This window comes from Bombina bombina, chromosome 3 (genome assembly GCF_027579735.1).
Source record: "Bombina bombina isolate aBomBom1 chromosome 3, aBomBom1.pri, whole genome shotgun sequence".
Taxonomy (NCBI): domain Eukaryota; kingdom Metazoa; phylum Chordata; class Amphibia; order Anura; family Bombinatoridae; genus Bombina; species Bombina bombina.
The window spans coordinates 348,943,889-348,966,245 of record NC_069501.1 but is presented as its reverse complement, the minus strand read 5'-3'; the positions used below and the strand labels follow the sequence as shown (position 1 = coordinate 348,966,245).

Genomic DNA, 22,357 nt, shown 5'->3' with positions numbered 1-22,357 from the left:
ATTTTTCTTCATTCTCTTGGTATATTTATTCGAAAAAGCAGAACCTTGGTTAGCGTTTGGTAATTGGTGGCTACATTTAGCCACCAATCACCAAGTGCTAACCAGGGTGCTGAACCAAAAATGGGCTGGCTCCAAAGATTACATTCCTGCTTTTTCAAATAAAGATACCAAGAGAATGAAGAAAAAATGATAATAGGATTAAATTACAAAGTTGCTAAAAATTGGATGAGCTATATGAATCAAGAAAGAAAAAAACATAATTTATGTAAGAACTTACCTGATAAATTAATTTCTTTCATATTGGCAAGAGTCCATGAGCTAGTGACGTATGGGATATACAATCCTACCAGGAGGGGCAAAGCTTCTCAAACCTCAAAATGCCTATAAATACACCCCTCACCACACCCACAATTCAGTTTAATGAATAGACAAGAAGTGGGGTGATATAGAAAAGAGTAAAACGCATCAACAAAGGAATTTGGAATAATTGTGCTTTATGCAAAAAATCATAACCACCATAAAAAGGATGAGCCTCATGGACTCTTGTCAATATGAAAGAAATTAATTTATCAGGTAAGTTCTTACATAAATTATGTTTTCTTTCATGTAATTGGCAAGAGTCCATGAGCTAGTGATGTATGGGATATCGAATACCCAAGATGTAGAACTCCACGCAAGAGTCACTAGAGAGGGAGGGATAAAAATAAACAACAGCCATATGCTGAAAAATGAATCCACAACCCAAAATATAAGTTATTCTCATAAAGAAAAGAAAAACTTAAAACATCAGCAGAAGAATCAAACTGAAACAGCTGCCTGAAGAACTTTTCTACCAAAAACTGCTTCTGAAGAAGCAAATACATCAAAATGGTAGAATTAAGTAAATGTATGTAAAGAAGACCAAATTGCTGTTTGCAAATTTGAACAACTGAAGCTTCATTCTTAAAAGCCCACGAAGTGGCAACTGATCTAGTAGAATGAGCTGTAATTCTCTGAAGCGGGGCCTAACCCGACTCCAATAAGCTTGAAGAATCAGAAGCTTTAATCAACAAACCAAGGAAATAGCAGAAGTTTTTCTGACCTTTCCTAGGGCCAGAAAATATAACAACTAAACTAGAAGTATTCCTGAAATCTTAGTAGCTTCAATATAATATTTCAAAGCTCTCACCACATCCAAAGAATGTAAAGATCTTTCCAAAGAATTCTTAGGATTAGGACACAAGGAAGGAACAACAATTTCTCTACTAATGTTGTTAGAATTCACAACCTTAGGAAAAAATTTAAATGAAGTCCTCAAAACCGCCTTATCCTGATGAAAAATCAGAAAAGGAGATTCACAAGAAAGAGCAGATAGCTCAGAAACTCTTCTAGCAGAAGAGATGGCCAAAAGGAACAATACTTTCCAAGAGAGTAGTTAAATGTCCAAAGAATGCATAGGCTCAATATGGAGGAGCCTGTAAAGCCTTCAAAACCAAATTAAGACTCCAAGGAGGAGAGATTGATTTAATGACAGGCTTAAATACGAACTAAAGCCTGTACAAAACAGTGAATATCAGGAAGTTTAGCAATCTTTCTGTGAATAAAAGAGAAAGAGCAGAGATTAGTCCCTTCAAGGAACTTGCAGACAAAACCTTATCCAAACAATCCTGAAGAAACTGTAAAATTCTTGCAACTCTAAAAGAATGCCAAGAGAATTTATGAGAAGAACACCATAAAATATAGGTCTTCCAAACTCGATAATAAATCTTTCTAGAGACAGATTTAGGAGCTTGTAACATAGTATTAATCACTGAGTCAGAGAAACCTCTATGACTTAGCACTAAGCGTTCAATTTCCATACCTTCAAATTTAATGATTTGAGATCCTGATGGAAAAAACGGACCTTGAGACAGTAGGTCCAGCCTTAACAGAAGTGGCCAAGGTTGGCAACTGGACATCCGAACAAGACCCGCATACCAAAACCTGTGGGGTCATGCTGGAGCTAACAGCAACACAAACGATTGTTCCATGATGATTCTGGAAATCACTCTTGGAAGAAGAACTAAAGGCAGGAAAATATAAGCAGGTTGATAACACCAAGAAAGTGTCAGCGCACCCACTGCTTCAGCCTGAAAATCCCTGAACCTGGACAGGCATCTGGGAAGTCTCTTGCTTAGATGTGAGGCCATCAGATCTATCTGTGGAAGACCCCATATCTTGAACAATCTGAGAAAACACATCTGGATGGAGGAACCACTCCCCAGGATGTAACGTCTGACGGCTGAGATAATCTGCCTCCCAATGTCTATACCTGGGATATGCACCGCAGAAATTAGACAGGAGCTGGATTCCGCCCAAGCAAGTATCCAAGATACTTCTTCATAGCTTGTGGACTGTGAGTCCCACCCTGCTGATTGACAAATGCCACTGTATGTGATATTGTCTGTTTGAAAATAAATGAACAGTTCTCTCTTCAACAAAGGCCAAAACTGAAGAGCTCTGAGAATAGCACAGAGATCTAAAATATTGATTGGTAATCTCGCCTCTTGAGATTTCCAAAACCCCTTGTGCTGTCAGAGATTCCCAAACAGCTCCCCAACCTGAAAGACTTGCATCTATAGAGATCATAGTCCAGGTTAGCCGAACAAAGAAGCCCCTTGAACTAAACACTGGTGATTTACCACCACGCCAGAGAGTGTCAAACATTGGGATTTAAGGATATTAATTGAGATATATTAGTATAATCCCTGCACCATGGATTCAGCAAACAAAGCTGGAGAGGTCTCATGTGAGAACGGGCAAAGGGAAATGCGTCCAATGCTGCAGTCATGAGACCTAAATTTTCCATGCACATAACCACTGAAGGGAATGACTGAGACTGAAGGTGCAGACAGGCTGCAACCACTTTCAAACATCTCTTGTCTGTTAGAGACAGAGTCATGGACACTGAATCTATCTGGAAAGGTGACCCTTGTCTGAGGAATCAAGAAACTTTTTGGTAAATTGATCCTCCAACCATGTTTCCGAAGAAACAACACTAGTTGATTAGTGTGAGATTCTGCAGAACGGAGGACTGAGCTAGTACCAAAATATCGTCCAAATAAGGAAACACCACAATACCCTGCTCTCTGGTTTCCATAAAGCAGGGCACCAAAAACCTTTAAAAAAGATTCTTTGAGCGGTTGCTAATCCAAAAATGGAAAAGCAACGCTTGTCTAGAAAAGAGAATCTCAGGAACTGATAATGATCTGAATGAATCGGAATATAAAGGTATACATCCTGCAATCCATTATGGACCTAAAATGTCCTTGCTGAATAAAAGGCAGAACAGTCCTTAAAGTCACCATTTGAAAATTGGTACTCTTACATAACGATTCAAAATTTTCAGATCCAGAATTGGTCTGAATGAAATTTCCTTCTTTGAGACAATGAATAGATTTGAATAAAAACCCCAGACCTTGTCCCTGAAAAGGAACTACCCCTGAAACTCCAGGTCTGAAACACACTTCAGGAAAGCCTGAGCTTTAACTGGATTTGCTGAGATACGTGAGAGAAAAAAATCTTCTCACAGGAGGATTTACTCAGAATCCTATTCGAAACCCCTGAGAGACAATACTCTGAAACCATTGATTTGGACCAAATTATCCAAAACATTCTTGAAAAACTCCTTAATCTGCCCCCTACCAGCTGAGCTGGAATGAGAGTCGCACCTTCATGCGGACTTATGGGCTGGCTTTTTGGTTTCTTAAATGGGTTGGATTTATTCCATTTAAAGAAGGTTTCCAATTGGAAACAGATTCCATAGGGAAGGATTAGGTTTTTGTTCCTTATTTGAAAAAAAGAACGAAAACAATTTAGAAGCTTAATATTTACCCTTAGGTCTCTTATTACCTTGGAAAGAAGAGATAGCAATCTAGACTTAAAAATTCATATCAGCATTCCAAGATTTAAGCCTCAAACTCTTGTAGCTAAAAATAGCTAAATACATAGATCTAACATCAATCTTGATGATATCAAAAAATGGCATCAGAACTGATTAGTATGTTGCAGAAAGCGAACAATACTAGATAAATCGGAATCCAATTCTTGTTGCGCTAAATCTTCAACAAAAAAGTTGATGCAGCTGCAACATCAGCCAAAGAAAATGCAGGCCTGAGACGACCTGAATATAAGTAAGCTTTCCTTAGATAAGATTCAAGTCTCCTATCTAAAAGAACTTAAGTACTATCTTCCATAGGAATAGAGGTACGTTCAGCAAGAGTAGAAATAGCCCCAACAAGTTGAGGATCTTTTCCCAAAACTCTATAGAAATTGCTGGTAAAAAGATACAATTTTTTTAAACCTTGAAGAAGGAATAAAATAAGTACCCGGCCAATTCCATTCCTTAGAAATCATAAGAGAAATAGCATCAGGAACGGAAAAAAACCTCTGGAGCAACCACAGGAGGTTTAAAAACAGAATTTACTAGTTCTTATATCAAGAGGACTAGTTTCCATGATATCCAAAATAATTAACACTTCTTTAACAAAGAACGAAAAATACTTCATTTTAAATAAATAAGTAGATGTGTTAGTGTCAATATCTGAGGAAAGATCTTTTGAATCAGATAGATCCTCATCAGAAGAGGATAATTCATTATATTGTCGGTCATTTGAAATTTCATCAACCTTATGAGAAGTTTTAAAAGACCTTTATATTAATTAGAAGGCAGAATAGCAGACAAAGCCTTCTGAATAGAATCAGTAACAAATTCTTTAAATTTCATAGGTATAACATGTACATTAAAAGTTGAAGGAACAACAACAGGAAATGTACTATTAACTGATGGATACAATATCTGCATGTAAAAAATGTATCATACAATGACGGAAAAATAATGCACTTAGCTTTAGTAGAACCGACATCAGGCAGCAAAGTTCCAACAGATACTTCTGAGGCAGGATCAGATTGAGACATCTTGCAAAATGTAAAATAAAAAACAACATATAAAGCAAAATTTGTCAATTTCCTTATATGACAGTTTCAGGAATGGGAAAAAAATGCAAATAGCATAGCCCTCTGACATACAAAAAGGCAAGAGGCAAAAGCAATGGGGAAAATAAATAATGACAAAAATTTAGCGCCAAGTATGATGCACAACGTAACTGGAAATTTTTTTGGCGCCAACCATGCCTGGAAATGACAAACACTCGCGTCACTAACGACGCAACCCTGTGTGAACCTCTTTGTCAATTACGACGCCGGAAATGACGAACTTGCATCAACGGACGTGCCTTTCGCGCCAAAAAATTCTCACGCCAAGAATGACGCAATAAAGTGTAGCATTTGGCGCACCCACGAGCCTAAGTCAGCCCGCAATTTGAAACAAATAGTCAATTGAAAAAGACTAAACCCCAGGTAAGAAAAATATTTCTTAACTTTCCCCAAATATGAAACTGACAGTCTGCAAAAAGGAAATACATGAACCTAACTCATGGCAAATATAAGTACAATACATATATTTAGAACTTTATATAAATGCATAAAGTGCCAAACCATAGCTGAGATGTCTTAAGTAATGAAAACATACTTACTCAAAGACACCCATCCACATATAGCAGATAGCCAAACCAGTACTGAAACAGTTATCAGTAGAGGTAATGGTATATGAGAGTATATCGTCGATCTGAAAAGGGAGGTATGAGATGAATCTTTACGACCGATAACAGAGAACCTATGAAAAAGACCCCCGTTAGGAAAATCATTGCATACAATAGGTAATACTCTCTACGTCCCTCTGACATTCGCTGTACTCTGAGAGGAATCGGGCTTCAAAATGCTGAGAAGCGCATGTCAACATAGAAATCTTAGCACAAACTTACTTCACCACCTCCATAGGAGGCAAAGTTTGTAAAACTGAATTGTGGGTGTGGTGAGGGGTGTATTTATAGGCATTTTGAGGTTTGGGAAACTTTGCCCCTCCTGGTAGGATTGTATATCCCATACGTCACTAGCTCATGGACTCTTGCCAATTACATGAAAAAATGTGGGTTTATGTCCCTTTAATAAGGTTGTTTTTTTTAGCTAATTCAGTAAAAGTTATTACAAAAATGTTGTTTTTGCTTTTTATGCACTATAGAGGAATATATGGTTAGTATTGATAGTATATTAGCTTGTTGATCCAAAAAGAAATCGGATTGTCACTTTGAAATCAAAAAATATTTTTCCCTTTGAGGCCTAATTGGAAATCACTTCATGCTTTTTTCAACCTTTATTACTATGTTACAGCTCTAACATGCATTTTAGAATAAAAAAAATGAGTGTAGTCTTACCTTCATGCCAAATGTGAATATAGTAATTATAATTTTAAATATCAGAGCCAGGGCTAGCTGCCACATTGCTGTGTATACACCTGTCCCCGCCTGACGGTCCGGAATGTCATCTACAGGTCGGGTCATGTTGGGATCATTAATGTAATCACAAAGCTGAGAAGATTCCAAAGCTCCACAGTCATTGAAAAGCTCAGATATTAACTCACTTGTGCTTCTCCTGGTGTAAGGGTTTGGGTAGGCTATGATTGCAGTTATAGCCGTAACAACGATGACTTCCAAAACTGGATACTTGCCGAGAATAGTGGTTTTGCGCCTCCTGCACCAAGCAATATTACAACGGATGAAAAGTGTTCCCCAAAGTCCTCCAAAGACACCAAGTAGAATGAATGGAAAAAGTTCAGCCATATACCAAGGAGTATGGTATTCCACATAAAAAAGAACCAGACGGCTGTTTCCAAATGGGTTGATGGACCTTAGTGTAAAAGCAGCAACCAGGGCAGCAAAAAAAGAACGCCAAAGAGTTTTCAGAGGAAAGTAATAGCTCACCTACCCCAAAATAAAAAAAAGAGAAATGATATGTACTAATTCCAACAAGCAAGCTAAATAAATTAGGCAATAATTATTTACTATAATAATAATAATAATAATAATAAAGAAGTGAGATATTTATTTAAGTGTTCCCAAGGAAATTGAATTATTTAGAAAGGAATTATTGTAGTTGATATTTCATGTACAAAACGCTTAAAGAGGTAAGAAAGTTAAAATGTTCATGATTCAGAGAGTACAATAGTAAAAAAAAATATTTCTACTTTCCTTTTTTTTATTTCTCAAATTTACATTTTTCTCTCTGTATGCTTTGTTGAAACAGTTAATTTCTAGCAGAACATACTTGGAATGGTATGTTCCAAAATGTAACATTTAAAAGGACATTAAAAATCTCTTGCTTTTGTATTACATAGTGCTTGGACTGGGAACGCCAAAAAGCAAAATCTGTAACCTGCAAATACTGAAATTCAAATCGGTGGTTTAGGGACAATTTGTAGCATTTTGAAAAGCCAGATTACAGATTTTTCTTTTTGGTCTCTTTAGGGAGCATAGAACAAAGTACAATCGCCTAGATTACGAGTTTTGTCGGTAAGGCTGTGCGGTGCTAAGGAGCCTTTTTTTCCCACCGCTCCCTTAAGACAACGCTGGTATTACAGGTTTTTTTAAACCTGGCGTTAGCCGCAAAAAGGTGAGCGTAGAGCAGAATTTAGTTCCACATCTCACCTCAATACCAGCGTTGCTTATGGTAGCGGTAAGCTGGCTAAACGTGCTCATGCACGATTTCCCCATAGGAAACAATGGGGCTGAGCTGGCTGAAAAAAACCTAACACCTGCAAAAAAAGCAGCGTTCAGCTCCTAACGCAGCCCCATTGTTTCCTATGGGGAAAGGAATTTTATGAATGCACCTAACACCCTAACATGAACCCCGAGTCTAAACACCCCTAATATTACACTTATTAACCCCTAATATCCCGCCCCCGCTATCGCTGACAACTACATTATATTATTAACCCCTAATCTGTCGCTCCGGACACCGCCGACACCTACATTATACTTATGAACCCCTAATCTACTGCCCCCAACATCGCAGACACCTACATTATATTTATTAACCCCTAATCTACCCCCCCACGTCGCCGCAACTATATTACATTTATTAACCCCTAATCTGCCGCCGCCAACGTCACCGCCACTATTATAAATTTAATAACCCCTAAACTTAAGTCTAACCCTAACCCTAATACCCCCTAACTTAAATATAATTTAAATACATCTAAATAAATTTACTAAAATTAAATAAATGATTCCTATTTAAAACTAAATACTTACCGATAAAATAAACCCTAAGCTAGCTACAATATAACTAATAGTTACTTTTGTATCTAGCTTAGGATTTATATTTATTTTACAGGCAACTTTGTATTTATTTTAACTAGGTACAATAGTTATTAAATAGTTATTAACTATTTAATAACTACCTAGTTAAAATAAATACAAATATACATGTAAAATAAATCCTAACCTAAGTTACAATTACACCTAACACTACACTATCATTAAATAAATTACCTAAACTACCTACAATTAATTACAATTAAATTAAATAAACTAAATTACGAAAAAAACAAACACTAAATTACAGAAAATAAAAAAAGAATTACAAGAATTTTAAACTAATTACACCTAATCTAATCCCCTTAATAAAATAATAATTAAAAAAAATAATAAAATTCCTTACCCTATACTAAATTACAAATAGCCCTTAAAAGGGCCTTTTGCTGGGCATTGCCCCAAAGTAATCAGCTCTTTCACCTGTAAAAAAAAATACAATACACCCCCCCAACATTAAAACCCACCACCCACACACCCAACCCTACTCTAAAACCCACCCAATCCCCCCTTAAAAAAACCTAACATTACCCCCCCTGAAGATCTCCCTACCTTGAGACGTCTTCACCCAGCTGGGCACAAGTGGACCTCCAGAGGGGCAGAAGTCTTCATCCGAACCGGGCAGAAGAGGTCCTCCAAGCGGCAGAAGTCTTCATCCAGACGGCATCTTCTATCTTCATCCATCTGGAGCGGAGCGGGTCCATCTTCAATCCAGCCGATGCAGAGCCATCCTCTTCAAACGACGTCCTAACACTGAATGAAGGTTCCTTTAAATGAAGTCATCCAAGATGGCGTCCCTTGAATTCCGATTGGCTGATAGGAATCTATCAGCCAATCGGAATTAATGTAGGAAAAATCCTATTGGCTGATCCTGGATGAAGACTTCTGCCGCTTGGAGGACCTCTTCTGCCCGGATCGGATGAAGACTTCTGCCCCTCTGGAGGTCCACTTGTGCCCGGCTGGGTGAAGACGGCTGAAGGTAGGGAGATCTTCAGGGGGGTAGTGTTAGGTTTTATTAAGGGGGGATTGGGTGGGTTTTAGAGTAGGGTTGGGTGTGTGGGTGGTGGGATTTAATGTTGGGGGGGTATATTGTATTTTTTTTACAGGTGAAAGAGCTGATTACTTTGGAGCAATGCCCCGCAAAAGGCCCTTTTAAGGGCTATTTGTAATTTAGTATAGGGTAGGGAATTTTATTATTTTGGGGGGCTTTTTTATTTTATTAGGGGGATTAGATTAGGTGTAATTAGTTTAAAATTCTTGTAATTCTTTTTTTATTTTCTGTAATTTAGTGGGGGGTTTTTGTTCGTAATTTAGTTTATTTAATTTAATTGTAATTAATTGTAGGTAGTTTAGGTAATTAGTTTAATTATAGTGTAGTGTTAGGTGTAATTGTAACATAGGTTAGGATTAATTTTACAGGTATATTTGCATTTATTTTAACTAGGTAGTTATTAAATAGTTAATAACTATTTAATAACTATTGTACCTAGTTAAAATAAATACAAAGTTGCCTGTAAAATAAATATAAACCCTAAGCTAGCTACAATTTAACTATTAGTTATATTGTAGCTATCTTATGGTTTATTTTATCGGTAAGTATTTAGTTTTAAATAGGATTAATTTATTTAATTGTAGTAATTTTATTTATATTATTTAAAATGATATTTAAGTTAGGGGGGGTTAGGTTTAGACTTAGGTTTAGTGGTTAATACCTTTAATATAGTAGCGGCGACGTTGGGGGTGGCAGATTAGGGGTTAATAAATGTAGGTAGGTGTCAGCGATGTTAGGGACGGCAGATTAGGGGTTAATAAAATGTAACTAGTGTTTGCGAGGCGGGAGTGCAGCGGTTTAGGGGTTAATATATTTATTAAAGTGGCGGCGATGTCCGGTCGGCAGATTAGGGGTTAATATATTTATTAAAGTGTTTGAGATGTGCGGGGGGGGCCTCGGTTTAGGGGTTAATAGGTAGTTTATGGGTGTTAGTGTACTTTTTAGCACTTTAGTTAAGAGTTTTATGTTCCGGCGTTAGCCCATAAAATTCAACTACTGACTTTAAATGCGGTAGGAGTCTGGACAGGAGAGGGTCTACCGCTCACTTCTTCCAAGACTCGTAATACCAGCGTTAGGCAAATCCCATTGAAAAGATAGGATATGCAATTGACGTAAGGGGATTTGCGGTATGCTCGAGTTGCGGAAGAAAAGAGAGTGGTACACCTGTACCTGCCAGACTCGTAATACCAGCGGGCGTAAAAAAGCAGCGTTGGGACCTCTCAACTCTGCTTTTTAAGGCTAACGCCAAACTCGTAATCTAGCCGAAAGTTTGTCCAAAAGCAATAAGTGTTTAATATCCCTTTAATAATGAAGTAAAACATTTTTAGAATAAAAATACAGATTGCAACAAGATGGTTGAAACAGATTATACAGTTTAGAGGAATTAAGTGAACTATCTAGATGGTAGCTAGAACAATTATATGTTACTTAATATTTTAACCTATGTCTTCCAAGACTATTTTGTTTTCATGGTTTAGATAGATAGATAGATAGATAGATAGATAGATAGATAGTCTAAACAGTTTAACATTTTTAGGGATATATTTTTCATAATCAATTCGTTTAAATTACTTTAAAATTATTATTATTAATAATAATAATAATAGTAATAATAATAATACTAAGAAAAAGAAGAATAACAATCATAATTTTACATCATCCTATTTCAACAATAAAAAAGAGATTCTTGTGTATATGTTAAGAAGATGTTTGTTTTCCTCTTAAATTAAAATGACACATTTGGGCCTAGATTTAACATAGACTGGGTGGACGGGGCGTATATCTTCACTCCTGTCCGCAGGCATTGCATCTAACAGGCAACAATAGGCTGCACGCATTTATCATTGTGCAGTACGGCTAGTGTAAATCTCCCCGGTCAGAAAAGTCTGGAGGGGGGTTTAAAATACGCCATATAACAGTTGGCTTAATGGGTTAAGAGAGCAGCGGTCTGATTACCGCTGCTTCTTATATCTAGGCTGCAGGCTCGCTTGGCTACAGGTGCTCCTAAGCCGCCATTGCAGCTTCATAAATGGATCCCTTCACATAAAATCTCACATTTTAAATTAAAAATATGTTTTGACTTACCTCTTCCAAACTAAAAAGCACTCCACCAATTGGAGCTCCAAAGGCAACCGAAACCCCAGCAGCCGATGCTGCTGAAAGTACCTGTAAAACAAACCATAACAAGCTAAAGAGATGCTTCTAGGAAGGAAATATCAATATCCAGTTACTTTAAGTCACTTACCTCTCTTCTCTTGCCTTCATTTTTGCTGTATTTAGAGAAAAGGCTGCTGAAGAAATTGCCACAACAACAGGCCACATGTACCAAAGGGCCTTCTTTTCCAAGGCTTAGGCCTGATGATACTACAAGGACTAATGTTACTGTTTTTATTAAAAGTGTCCACTTTCCCAGGTATCCACGAATGATAAAACCACTAAGGATGGTTTTTATCTGGAGGACAAAAAACACAGTTATCTATAACGTTATATCATGCTACATATTGTTAAAGAATGAGTTCAATTCTACAATGTATCATTTTAAGTCCTTTTTGAGTACTGCATTACAGTGGGCCATTTTAATATGATTTTTATTTTTTATTTTAAATAAAGTTCACCATATTTTGAAGCCGCTAGCCAGCCCATGATTTTCACAATTACTTGTTGCCCCAGGAAGAGAAAGACTAAATCACTGTGTACATGCACCTAAAGGAAGTATGCAAGGAAGAGAGAGCCTGAAGCACTGTGTATAGGAACACAAATACAGTATGCAAGGAAGAGAGAGCCTGAAGCACTGTGTATAGGAACACAAATACAGTATGCAAGGAAGAGAGAGCCTGAAGCACTGTGTATAGGAACACAAATACAGTATGCAAGGAAGAGAAAGCCTGAAGCACTGTGTATAGGAACACAAATACAGTATGCAAGGGAGAGAGAGCCTGAAGCACTGTGTATAGGAACACAAATACAGTATGCAAGGAAGAGAGCCTGAAGCACTGTGTATAGGAACACAAATACAGTATGCAAGGGAGAGAGAGCCTGAAGCACTGTGTATAGGAACACAAATACAGTATGCAAGGAAGAGAGAGCCTGAAGCACTGTGTATAGGAACACAAATACAGTATGCAAGGAAGAGAGAGCCTGAAGCACTGTGTATAGGAACACAAATACAGTATGCAAGGAAGAGAGAGCCTGAAGCACTGTGTATAGGAACACAAATACAGTATGCAAGGAAGAGAGAGCCTGAAGCACTGTGTATAGGAACACAAATACAGTATGCAAGGAAGAGAGCGCCTGAAGCACTGTGTATAGGAACACAAATACAGTATGCAAGGAAGAGAGAGCCTAAAGCACTGTGTATAGGAACACAAATACAGTATGCAAGGAAGAGAGAGCCTGAAGCACTGTGTATAGGAACACAAATACAGTATGCAAGGAAGAGAAAGCCTGAAGCACTGTGTATAGTAACACAAATACAGTAAGCAAGGAAGAGAGAGCCTGAAGCACTGTGTATAGGAACACAAATACAGTATGCAAGGAAGAGAGAGCCTGAAGCACTGTGTATAGGAACACAAATACAGTATGCAAGGAAGAGAAAGCCTGAAGCACTGTGCATAGGAACACAAATACAGTATGCAAGGAAGAGAGAGCCTGAAGCACTGTGTATAGGAACACAAATACAGTATGCAAGGAAGAGAGAGCCTGAAGCACTGTGTATAGGAACACAAATACAGTATGCAAGGGAGAGAGAGCCTGAAGCGCTGTGTATAGGAACACAAATACAGTATGCAAGGAAGAGAGAGCCTGAAGTACTGTGTATAGGAAAACAAATACAGTATGCAAGGGAGAGAGAGCCTGAAGCACTGTGTATAGGAACACAAATACAGTATGCAAGGAAGAGAGAGCCTGAAGCACTGTGTATAGGAACACAAATACAGTATGCAAGGAAGAGAAAGCCTGAAGCACTGTGTATAGTAACACAAATACAGTATGCAAGGAAGAGAGAGCCTGAAGCACTGTGTATAGGAACACAAATACAGTATGCAAGGAAGAGAGAGCCTGAAGCACTGTGTATAGGAACACAAATACAGTATGCAAGGAAGAGAGAGCCTGAAGCACTGTGTATAGGAACACAAATACAGCATGCAAGGAAGAGAGAGCCTGAAGCACTCTGTATAGGAACACAAATACAGTATGCAAGGAAGAGAGAGCCTGAAGCACTGTGTATAGTAACACAAATACTGTATGCAAGGAAGAGAGAGCCTGAAGCACTGTGTATAGGAACACAAATACAGTATGCAAGGGAGAGAGAGCCTGAAGCACTGTGTATAGGAACAAAAATACAGTATGCAAGGAAGAGAGAGCCTGAAGCACTGTGTATAGGAACACAAATACAGTATGCAAGGAAGAGAGAGCCTGAAGCACTGTGTATAGGAACACAAATACAGTATGCAAGGAAGAGAGAGCCTGAAGCACTGTGTATAGTAACACAAATACAGTATGCAAGGAAGAGAGAGCCTGAAGCACTGTGTATAGGAACACAAATACAGTATGCAAGGAAGAGAGAGCCTGAAGCACTGTGTATAGGAACACAAATACAGTATGCAAGGAAGAGAGAGCCTGAAGCACTGTGTATAGGAACACAAATACTGTATGCAAGGAAGAGAGAGCCTGAAGCACTGTGTATAGTAACACAAATACAGTATGCAAGGAAGAGAAAGCCTGAAGCACTGTGTATAGGAACACAAATACAGTATGCAAGGAAGAGAGAGCCTGAAGCACTGTGTATAGGAACACAAATACAGTATGCAAGGAAGAGAGAGCCTGAAGCACTGTGTATAGGAACACAAATACAGAATGCAAGGAAGAGAGAGCCTGAAGCACTGTGTATAGGAACACAAATACTGTATGCAAGGAAGAGAGAGCCTGAAGCACTGTGTATAGGAACACAAATACAGTATGCAAGGAAGAGAGAGCCTGAAGCACTGTGTATAGGAACACAAATACAGTATGCAAGGGAGAGAAAACCTGAAGCACTGTGTATAGGAACACAAATACTGTATGCAAGGAAGAGAGAGCCTGAAGCACTGTGTATAGGAACACAAATACAGTATGCAAGGAAGAGAGAGCCTGAAGCACTGTGTATAGGAACACAAATACAGTATGCAAGGGAGAGAGAGCCTGAAGCACTGTGTATAGGAACACAAATACAGTTTGCAAGGAACAGAAAGCCTGAAGCACTGTGTATAGGAACACAAATACAGTATGCAAGGAAGAGAGAGCCTGAAGCACTGTGTATAGGAACACAAATACAGTATGCAAGGGAGAGAGAGCCTGAAGCACTGTGTATAGGAATACAAATACAGTATGCAAGGGAGAGAGAGCCTGAAGCACTGTGTATAGGAACACAAATACAGTATGCAAGGAAGAGAGAGCCTGAAGCACTGTGTATAGTAACACAAATACAGTATGCAAGGAAGAGAGATCCTGCAGCACTGTGTATAGGAACACAAATACAGTATGCAAGGAAGAGAGAGCCTGAAGCACTGTGTATAGGAACACAAATACAGTATGCAAGGAAGAGAGAGCCTGAAGCACTGTGTATAGGAACACAAATACAGTATGCAAGGAAGAGAGAGCCTGAAGCACTGTGTATAGGAACACAAATACAGTATGCAAGGAAGAGAGAGCCTGAAGCACTGTGTATAGTAACACAAATACAGTATGCAAGGAAGAGAAAGCCTGAAGCACTGTGTATAGGAACACAAATACAGTATGCAAGGAAGAGAAAGCCTGAAGCACTGTGTATAGGAACACAAATACAGTATGCAAGGAAGAGAGAGCCTGAAGCACTGTGTATAGGAACACAAATACAGTATGCAAGGGAGAGAGAGCCTGAAGCACTGTGTATAGGAACACAAATGCAGTATGCAAGGGAGAGAGAGCCTGAAGCACTGTGTATAGGAACACAAATACTGTATGCAAGGAAGAGAGAGCCTGAAGCACTGTGTATAGGAAAACAAACACAGTATGCAAGGAAGAGAGAGCCTGAAGCACTGTGTATAGGAACACAAATACAGTATGCAAGGAAGAGAAAGCCTGAAGCGCTGTGTATAGGAACACAAATACAGTATGCAAGGGAGAGAGAGCCTGAAGCACTGTGTATAGGAACACAAATACAGTATGCAAGGAAGAGAAAGCCTGAAGCACTGTGTATAGGAAAACAAATACAGTATGCAAGGAAGAGAGAGCCTGAAGCACTGTGTATAGGAACACAAATACAGTATGCAAGGGAGAGCCTGAAGCACTGTGTATAGGAACACAAATACAGTATGCAAGGAAGAGAGAGCCTGAAGCACTGTGTATAGGAACACAAATACAGTATGCAAGGAAGAGAGAGCCTGAAGCACTGTGTATAGGAACACAAATACAGTATGCAAGGAAGAGAGAGCCTGAAGCACTGTGTATAGGAACACAAATACAGTATGCAAGGAAGAGAGAGCCTGAAGCACTCTGTATAGGAACACAAATACAGTATGCAAGGAAGAGAGAGCCTGAAGCACTGTGTATAGGAACACAAATACAGTATGTAAGGAAGAGAGAGTCTGAAGCACTGTGTATAGGAACACAAATACAGTATGCAAGGGAGAGAGAGCCTGAAGCACTCTGTATAGGAACATAAATACAGTATGCAAGGAAGAGAGAGCCTGAAGCACTGTGTATAGGAACACAAATACAGTATGCAAGGAAGAGAGAGCCTGAAGCACTGTGTATAGGAACACAAATACAGTATGCAAGGAAGAGAAAGCCTGAAGCACTGTGTATAGGAACACAAATACTGTATGCAAGGAACAGAGAGCCTGAAGCACTCTGTATAGGAACACAAATACAGTATGCAAGGAAGAGAGAGCCTGAAGCGCTGTGTATAGGAACACAAATACAGTATGCAAGGGAGAGAGAGCATAAAGCACTCTGTATAGGAACACAAATACAGTATGCAAGGAAGAGAGAGCCTGAAGCACTGTGTATAGTAACACAAATACAGTATGCAAGGGAGAGAGAGCCTGAAGCACTGTGTATAGTAACACAAATACAGTATGCAAGGGAGAGAGAGCCTGAAGCACTGTGTATAGGAACACAAATACAGTATGCAAGGGAGAGAGAGCCTGAAGCACTGTGTATAGGAACACAAATACTGTATGCAAGGAAGAGAGAGCCTGAAGCATTGTGTATAGGAGCACAAATACAGTATGCAAGGAAGAGAAAGCCTGAAGCACTGTGTATAGGAACACAAATACAGTATGCAAGGAAGAGAGAGCCTGAAGCACTGTGTATAGGAACACAAATACAGTATGCAAGGAAGAGAGAGCCTGAAGCACTGTGTATAGGAACACAAATACAGTATGCAAGGAAGAGAAAGCCTGAAGCACTGTGTATAGTAACACAAATACAGTATGCAAGGAAGAGAGAGCCTGAAGCACTGTGTATAGGAACACAAATACAGTATGCAAGGAAGAGAGAGCCTGAAGCACTGTGTATAGGAACACAAATACAGTATGCAAGGAAGAGAGAGCCTGAAGCACTGTGTATAGGAACACAAATACTGTATGCAAGGAAGAGAGAGCCTGAAGCACTGTGTATAGGAACACAAATACAGTATGCAAGGGAGAGAGAGCCTGAAGCACTGTGTATAGGAACAAAAATACAGTATGCAAGGAAGAGAGAGCCTGAAGCACTGTGTATAGGAACACAAATACAGTATGCAAGGAAGAGAGAGCCTGAAGCATTGTGTATAGGAACACAAATACAGTATGCAAGGAAGAGAGAGCCTGAAGCACTGTGTATAGTAACACAAATACAGTATGCAAGGAAGAGAGAGCCTGAAGCACTGTGTATAGGAACACAAATACAGTATGCAAGGAAGAGAGAGCCTGAAGCACTGTGTATAGGAACACAAATACAGTATGCAAGGAAGAGAGAGCCTGAAGCACTGTGTATAGGAACACAAATACTGTATGCAAGGAAGAGAGAGCCTGAAGCACTGTGTATAGTAACACAAATACAGTATGCAAGGAAGAGAAAGCCTGAAGCACTGTGTATAGGAACACAAATACAGTATGCAAGGAAGAGAGAGCCTGAAGCACTGTGTATAGGAACACAAATACAGTATGCAAGGAAGAGAGAGCCTGAAGCACTGTGTATAGGAACACAAATACAGAATGCAAGGAAGAGAGAGCCTGAAGCACTGTGTATAGGAACACAAATACTGTATGCAAGGAAGAGAGAGCCTGAAGCACTGTGTATAGGAACACAAATACAGTATGCAAGGAAGAGAGAGCCTGAAGCACTGTGTATAGGAACACAAATACAGTATGCAAGGGAGAGAAAACCTGAAGCACTGTGTATAGGAACACAAATACTGTATGCAAGGAAGAGAGAGCCTGAAGCACTGTGTATAGGAACACAAATACAGTATGCAAGGGAGAGAGAGCCTGAAGCACTGTGTATAGGAACACAAATACAGTATGCAAGGAAGAGAGAGCCTGAAGCACTGTGTATAGTAACACAAATACAGTATGCAAGGAAGAGAGAGCCTGCAGCACTGTGTATAGGAACACAAATACAGTATGCAAGGAAGAGAGAGCCTGAAGCACTGTGTATAGGAACACAAATACAGTATGCAAGGAAGAGAGAGCCTGAAGCACTGTGTATAGGAACACAAATACAGTATGCAAGGAAGAGAGAGCCTGAAGCACTGTGTATAGGAACACAAATACAGTATGCAAGGGAGAGAGAGCCTGAAGCACTGTGTATAGGAACAAAAATACAGTATGCAAGGAAGAGAGAGCCTGAAGCACTGTGTATAGGAACACAAATACAGTATGCAAGGGAAGAGAGAGCCTGAAGCACTGTGTATAGGAACACAAATACAGTATGCAAGGAAGAGAGAGCCTGAAGCACTGTGTATAGGAACACAAATACAGTATGCAAGGGAGAGAGAGCCTGAAGCACTGTGTATAGGAACACAAATACAGTATGCAAGGAAGAGAGAGCCTGAAGCACTGTGTATAGGAACACAAATACAGTATGCAAGGAAGAGAGAGCCTGAAGCACTGTGTATAGGAACACAAATACAGTATGCAAGGAAGAGAGAGCCTGAAGCACTGTGTATAGTACACAAATACAGTATGCAAGGAAGAGGAGAGCCTGAAGCACTGTGTATAGGAACACAAATACAGTATGCAAGGGAAGAGAGAGCCCTGAAGCACTGTGTATAGGAACACAAAATACAGTATGCAAGGAAGAAGAGCCTGAAGCACTGTGTATAGGAACACAAATACAGTATGCAAGGAGAGAGAGCCTGAAGCACTGTGTATAGGAACACAAATACAGTATGCAAGGAAGAGAAGCCTGAAGCACTGTGTATAGGAACACAAATACAGTATGCAAGGGAAGAGAGAGCCTGAAGCACTGTGTATATGGAACACAAATACAGTATGCAAGGAAGAGAGAGCCTGAAGCACTGTGTATAGGAACACAAATACAGTATGCAAGGAAGAGAGAGCCTGAAGCACTGTGTATAGGAACACAAATACAGTATGCAAGGGGAGAGAGAGCGCTGAAGCACTGTGTATAGGAACACAAATACAGTATGCAAGGAAGAGAGAGCCTGAAGCACTGTGTATAGGAACACAAATACAGTATGCAAGGAAGAGAGAGCCTGAAGCACTGTGTATAGGGAACACAAATACAGTATGCAAGGAAGAGAAGCCTGAAGCACTGTGTATAGGAACACAAATACAGGTATGCAAGGAAGAGAGAGCCTGAAGCACTGTGTATAGGAAACACAAATAACTGTATTGCAAGGAGCAGAGAGCCTGATGCATCTGCTGTTATAGGAACACAAATACAGTATGCAAGGAAGAGAGAGCCTCGAAGCAGCTGTGTATAGTAACACAATTACAGTATGCAAGGAGAGAGAGCATGAAAGCAAACTGTGTATAGGAACACAAATACAGTATGCAAAGGAAGAGAGAGCCCTTGAAAGCACTGTGTATAGGAAACTCAAATACAGTATGCAAGGGGGAGAAGAGCCGTGAAAGCACTGTATATAAGGAACACAAATACAAGTAATTCAAGGGAGAGAGCATGAAAGCCCTGTGTATAGGAACACAAATACAGTATGCTAGGATGAGAGAGCCTGAAGCACTGTGTATAGTAACACAAATACAGTATGCAAGGAAGAGAGAGCCTGAAGCACTGTGTATAGGAACACAAATACAGTATGCAAGGAAGAGAAGAGCCTGAAGCACTGTGTATAGGAACACAAATACAGTATGCAAGGAAGAGAGAGCCTGAAGCACTGTGTATAGGAACACAAATACAGTATGCAAGGAAGAGAGAGCCTGAAGCACTGTGTATAGGAACACAAATACAGTATGCAAGGAAGAGAGAGCCTGAAGCACTGTGTATAGGAACACAAATACAGTATGCAAGGAAGAGAGAGCCTGAAGCACTGTGTATAGTAACACAAATACAGTATGCAAGGAAGAGAAAGCCTGAAGCACTGTGTATAGGAACACAAATACAGTATGCAAGGAAGAGAAAGCCTGAAGCACTGTGTATAGGAACACAAATACAGTATGCAAGGAAGAGAGAGCCTGAAGCACTGTGTATAGGAACACAAATACAGTATGCAAGGGAGAGAGAGCCTGAAGCACTGTGTATAGGAACACAAATACAGTATGCAAGGGAGAGAGAGCCTGAAGCACTGTGTATAGGAACACAAATACTGTATGCAAGGAAGAGAGAGCCTGAAGCACTGTGTATAGGAAAACAAACACAGTATGCAAGGAAGAGAGAGCCTGAAGCACTGTGTATAGGAACACAAATACAGTATGCAAGGAAGAGAAAGCCTGAAGCGCTGTGTATAGGAACACAAATACAGTATGCAAGGGAGAGAGAGCCTGAAGCACTGTGTATAGGAACACAAATACAGTATGCAAGGAAGAGAAAGCCTGAAGCACTGTGTATAGGAAAACAAATACAGTATGCAAGGAAGAGAGAGCCTGAAGCACTGTGTATAGGAACACAAATACAGTATGCAAGGGAGAGCCTGAAGCACTGTGTATAGGAACACAAATACAGTATGCAAGGGAGAGCCTGAAGCACTGTGTATAGGAACACAAATACAGTATGCAAGGAAGAGAAAGCCTGAAGCACTGTGTATAGGAACACAAATACAGTATGCAAGGAAGAGAGAGCCTGAAGCACTGTGTATAGGAACACAAATACAGTATGCAAGGAAGAGAGAGCCTGAAGCACTGTGTATAGGAACACAAATACAGTATGCAAGGAAGAGAGAGCCTGAAGCACTCTGTATAGGAACACAAATACAGTATGCAAGGAAGAGAGAGCCTGAAGCACTGTGTATAGGAACACAAATACTGTATGCAAGGAAGAGAGAGCCTGAAGCACTCTGTATAGGAACACAAATACAGTATGCAAGGAAGAGAGAGCCTGAAGCACTGTGTATAGGAACACAAATACAGTATGTAAGGAAGAGAGAGTCTGAAGCACTGTGTATAGGAACACAAATACAGTATGCAAGGGAGAGAGAGCCTGAAGCACTCTGTATAGGAACATAAATACAGTATGCAAGGAAGAGAGAGCCTGAAGCACTGTGTATAGGAACAAAAAAACAGTATGCAAGGAAGAGAGAGCCTGAAGCACTGTGTATAGGAACACAAATACAGTATGCAAGGAAGAGAAAGCCTGAAGCACTGTGTATAGGAACACAAATACTGTATGCAAGGAACAGAGAGCCTGAAGCACTCTGTATAGGAACACAAATACAGTATGCAAGGAAGAGAGAGCCTGAAGCGCTGTGTATAGGAACACAAATACAGTATGCAAGGGAGAGAGAGCATAAAGCACTGTGTATAGGAACACAAATACAGTATGCAAGGAAGAGAGAGCCTGAAGCACTGTGTATAGTAACACAAATACAGTATGCAAGGGAGAGAGAGCCTGAAGCACTGTGTATAGGAACACAAATACAGTATGCAAGGGAGAGAGAGCATAAAGCACTGTGTATAGGAACACAAATACAGTATGCAAGGAAGAGAGAGCCTGAAGCACTGTGTATAGTAACACAAATACAGTATGCAAGGGAGAGAGAGCCTGAAGCACTGTGTATAGGAACACAAATACAGTATGCAAGGAAGAGAAAGCCTGAAGCACTGTGTATAGGAACACAAATACAGTATGCAAGGAAGAGAGAGCCTGAAGCACTGTGTATAGGAACACAAATACAGTATGCAAGGGAGAGTCTGAAGCACTGTGTATAGGAACACAAATACAGTTTGCAAGGAAGAGAGAGCCTGAAGCACTTTGTATAGGAACACAAATACAGTATGCAAGGAAGAGAGAGCCTGAAGCACTGTGTATAGGAACACAAATACAGTATGCAAGGAAGAGAGAGCCTGAAGCACTGTGTATAGGAACACAAATACAGTATGCAAGGAAGAGAGAGCCTGAAGCACTCTGTATAGGAACACAAATACAGTATGCAAGGAAGAGAGAGTCTGAAGCACTGTGTATAGGAACACAAATACAGTATGCAAGGGAGAGAGAGCCTGAAGCACTGTGTATAGGAACACAAATACAGTATGCAAGGAAGAGAAAGCCTGAAGCACTGTGTATAGGAAAACAAATACAGTATGCAAGGAAGAGAGAGCCTGAAGCACTGTGTATAGGAACACAAATACAGTATGCAAGGGAGAGCCTGAAGCACTGTGTATAGGAACACAAATACAGGATGCAAGGAAGAGAGAGCCTGAAGCACTGTGTATAGGAACACAAATACAGTATGCAAGGAAGAGAGAGCCTGAAGCACTGTGTATAGGAACACAAATACAGTATGCAAGGAAGAGAGAGCCTGAAGCACTGTGTATAGGAACACAAATACAGTATGCAAGGAAGAGAGAGCCTGAAGCACTGTGTATAGGAACACAAATACAGTATGCAAGGAAGAGAGAGCCTGAAGCACTGTGTATAGGAACACAAATACAGTATGCAAGGA

General features: G+C 39.8%; 1 protein-coding gene across 1 annotated transcript in view; it reads right to left on the bottom strand.

Moving 5' to 3' along the window:
- The window catches only part of CLCN4 (chloride voltage-gated channel 4), a 125,217-nt gene that overhangs the window by 34,173 nt on the left and 68,687 nt on the right, over positions 1–22,357 (bottom strand). The window contains exons 6-8 of the mRNA XM_053706459.1: positions 11,522–11,728; positions 11,362–11,442; positions 6,291–6,836 (exon numbers count right to left, since the gene is read on the bottom strand). Coding sequence (XP_053562434.1) covers positions 6,291–6,836; positions 11,362–11,442; positions 11,522–11,728 — 834 coding nt within the window. The remainder of the gene's footprint in view (positions 1–6,290; positions 6,837–11,361; positions 11,443–11,521; positions 11,729–22,357) is intronic.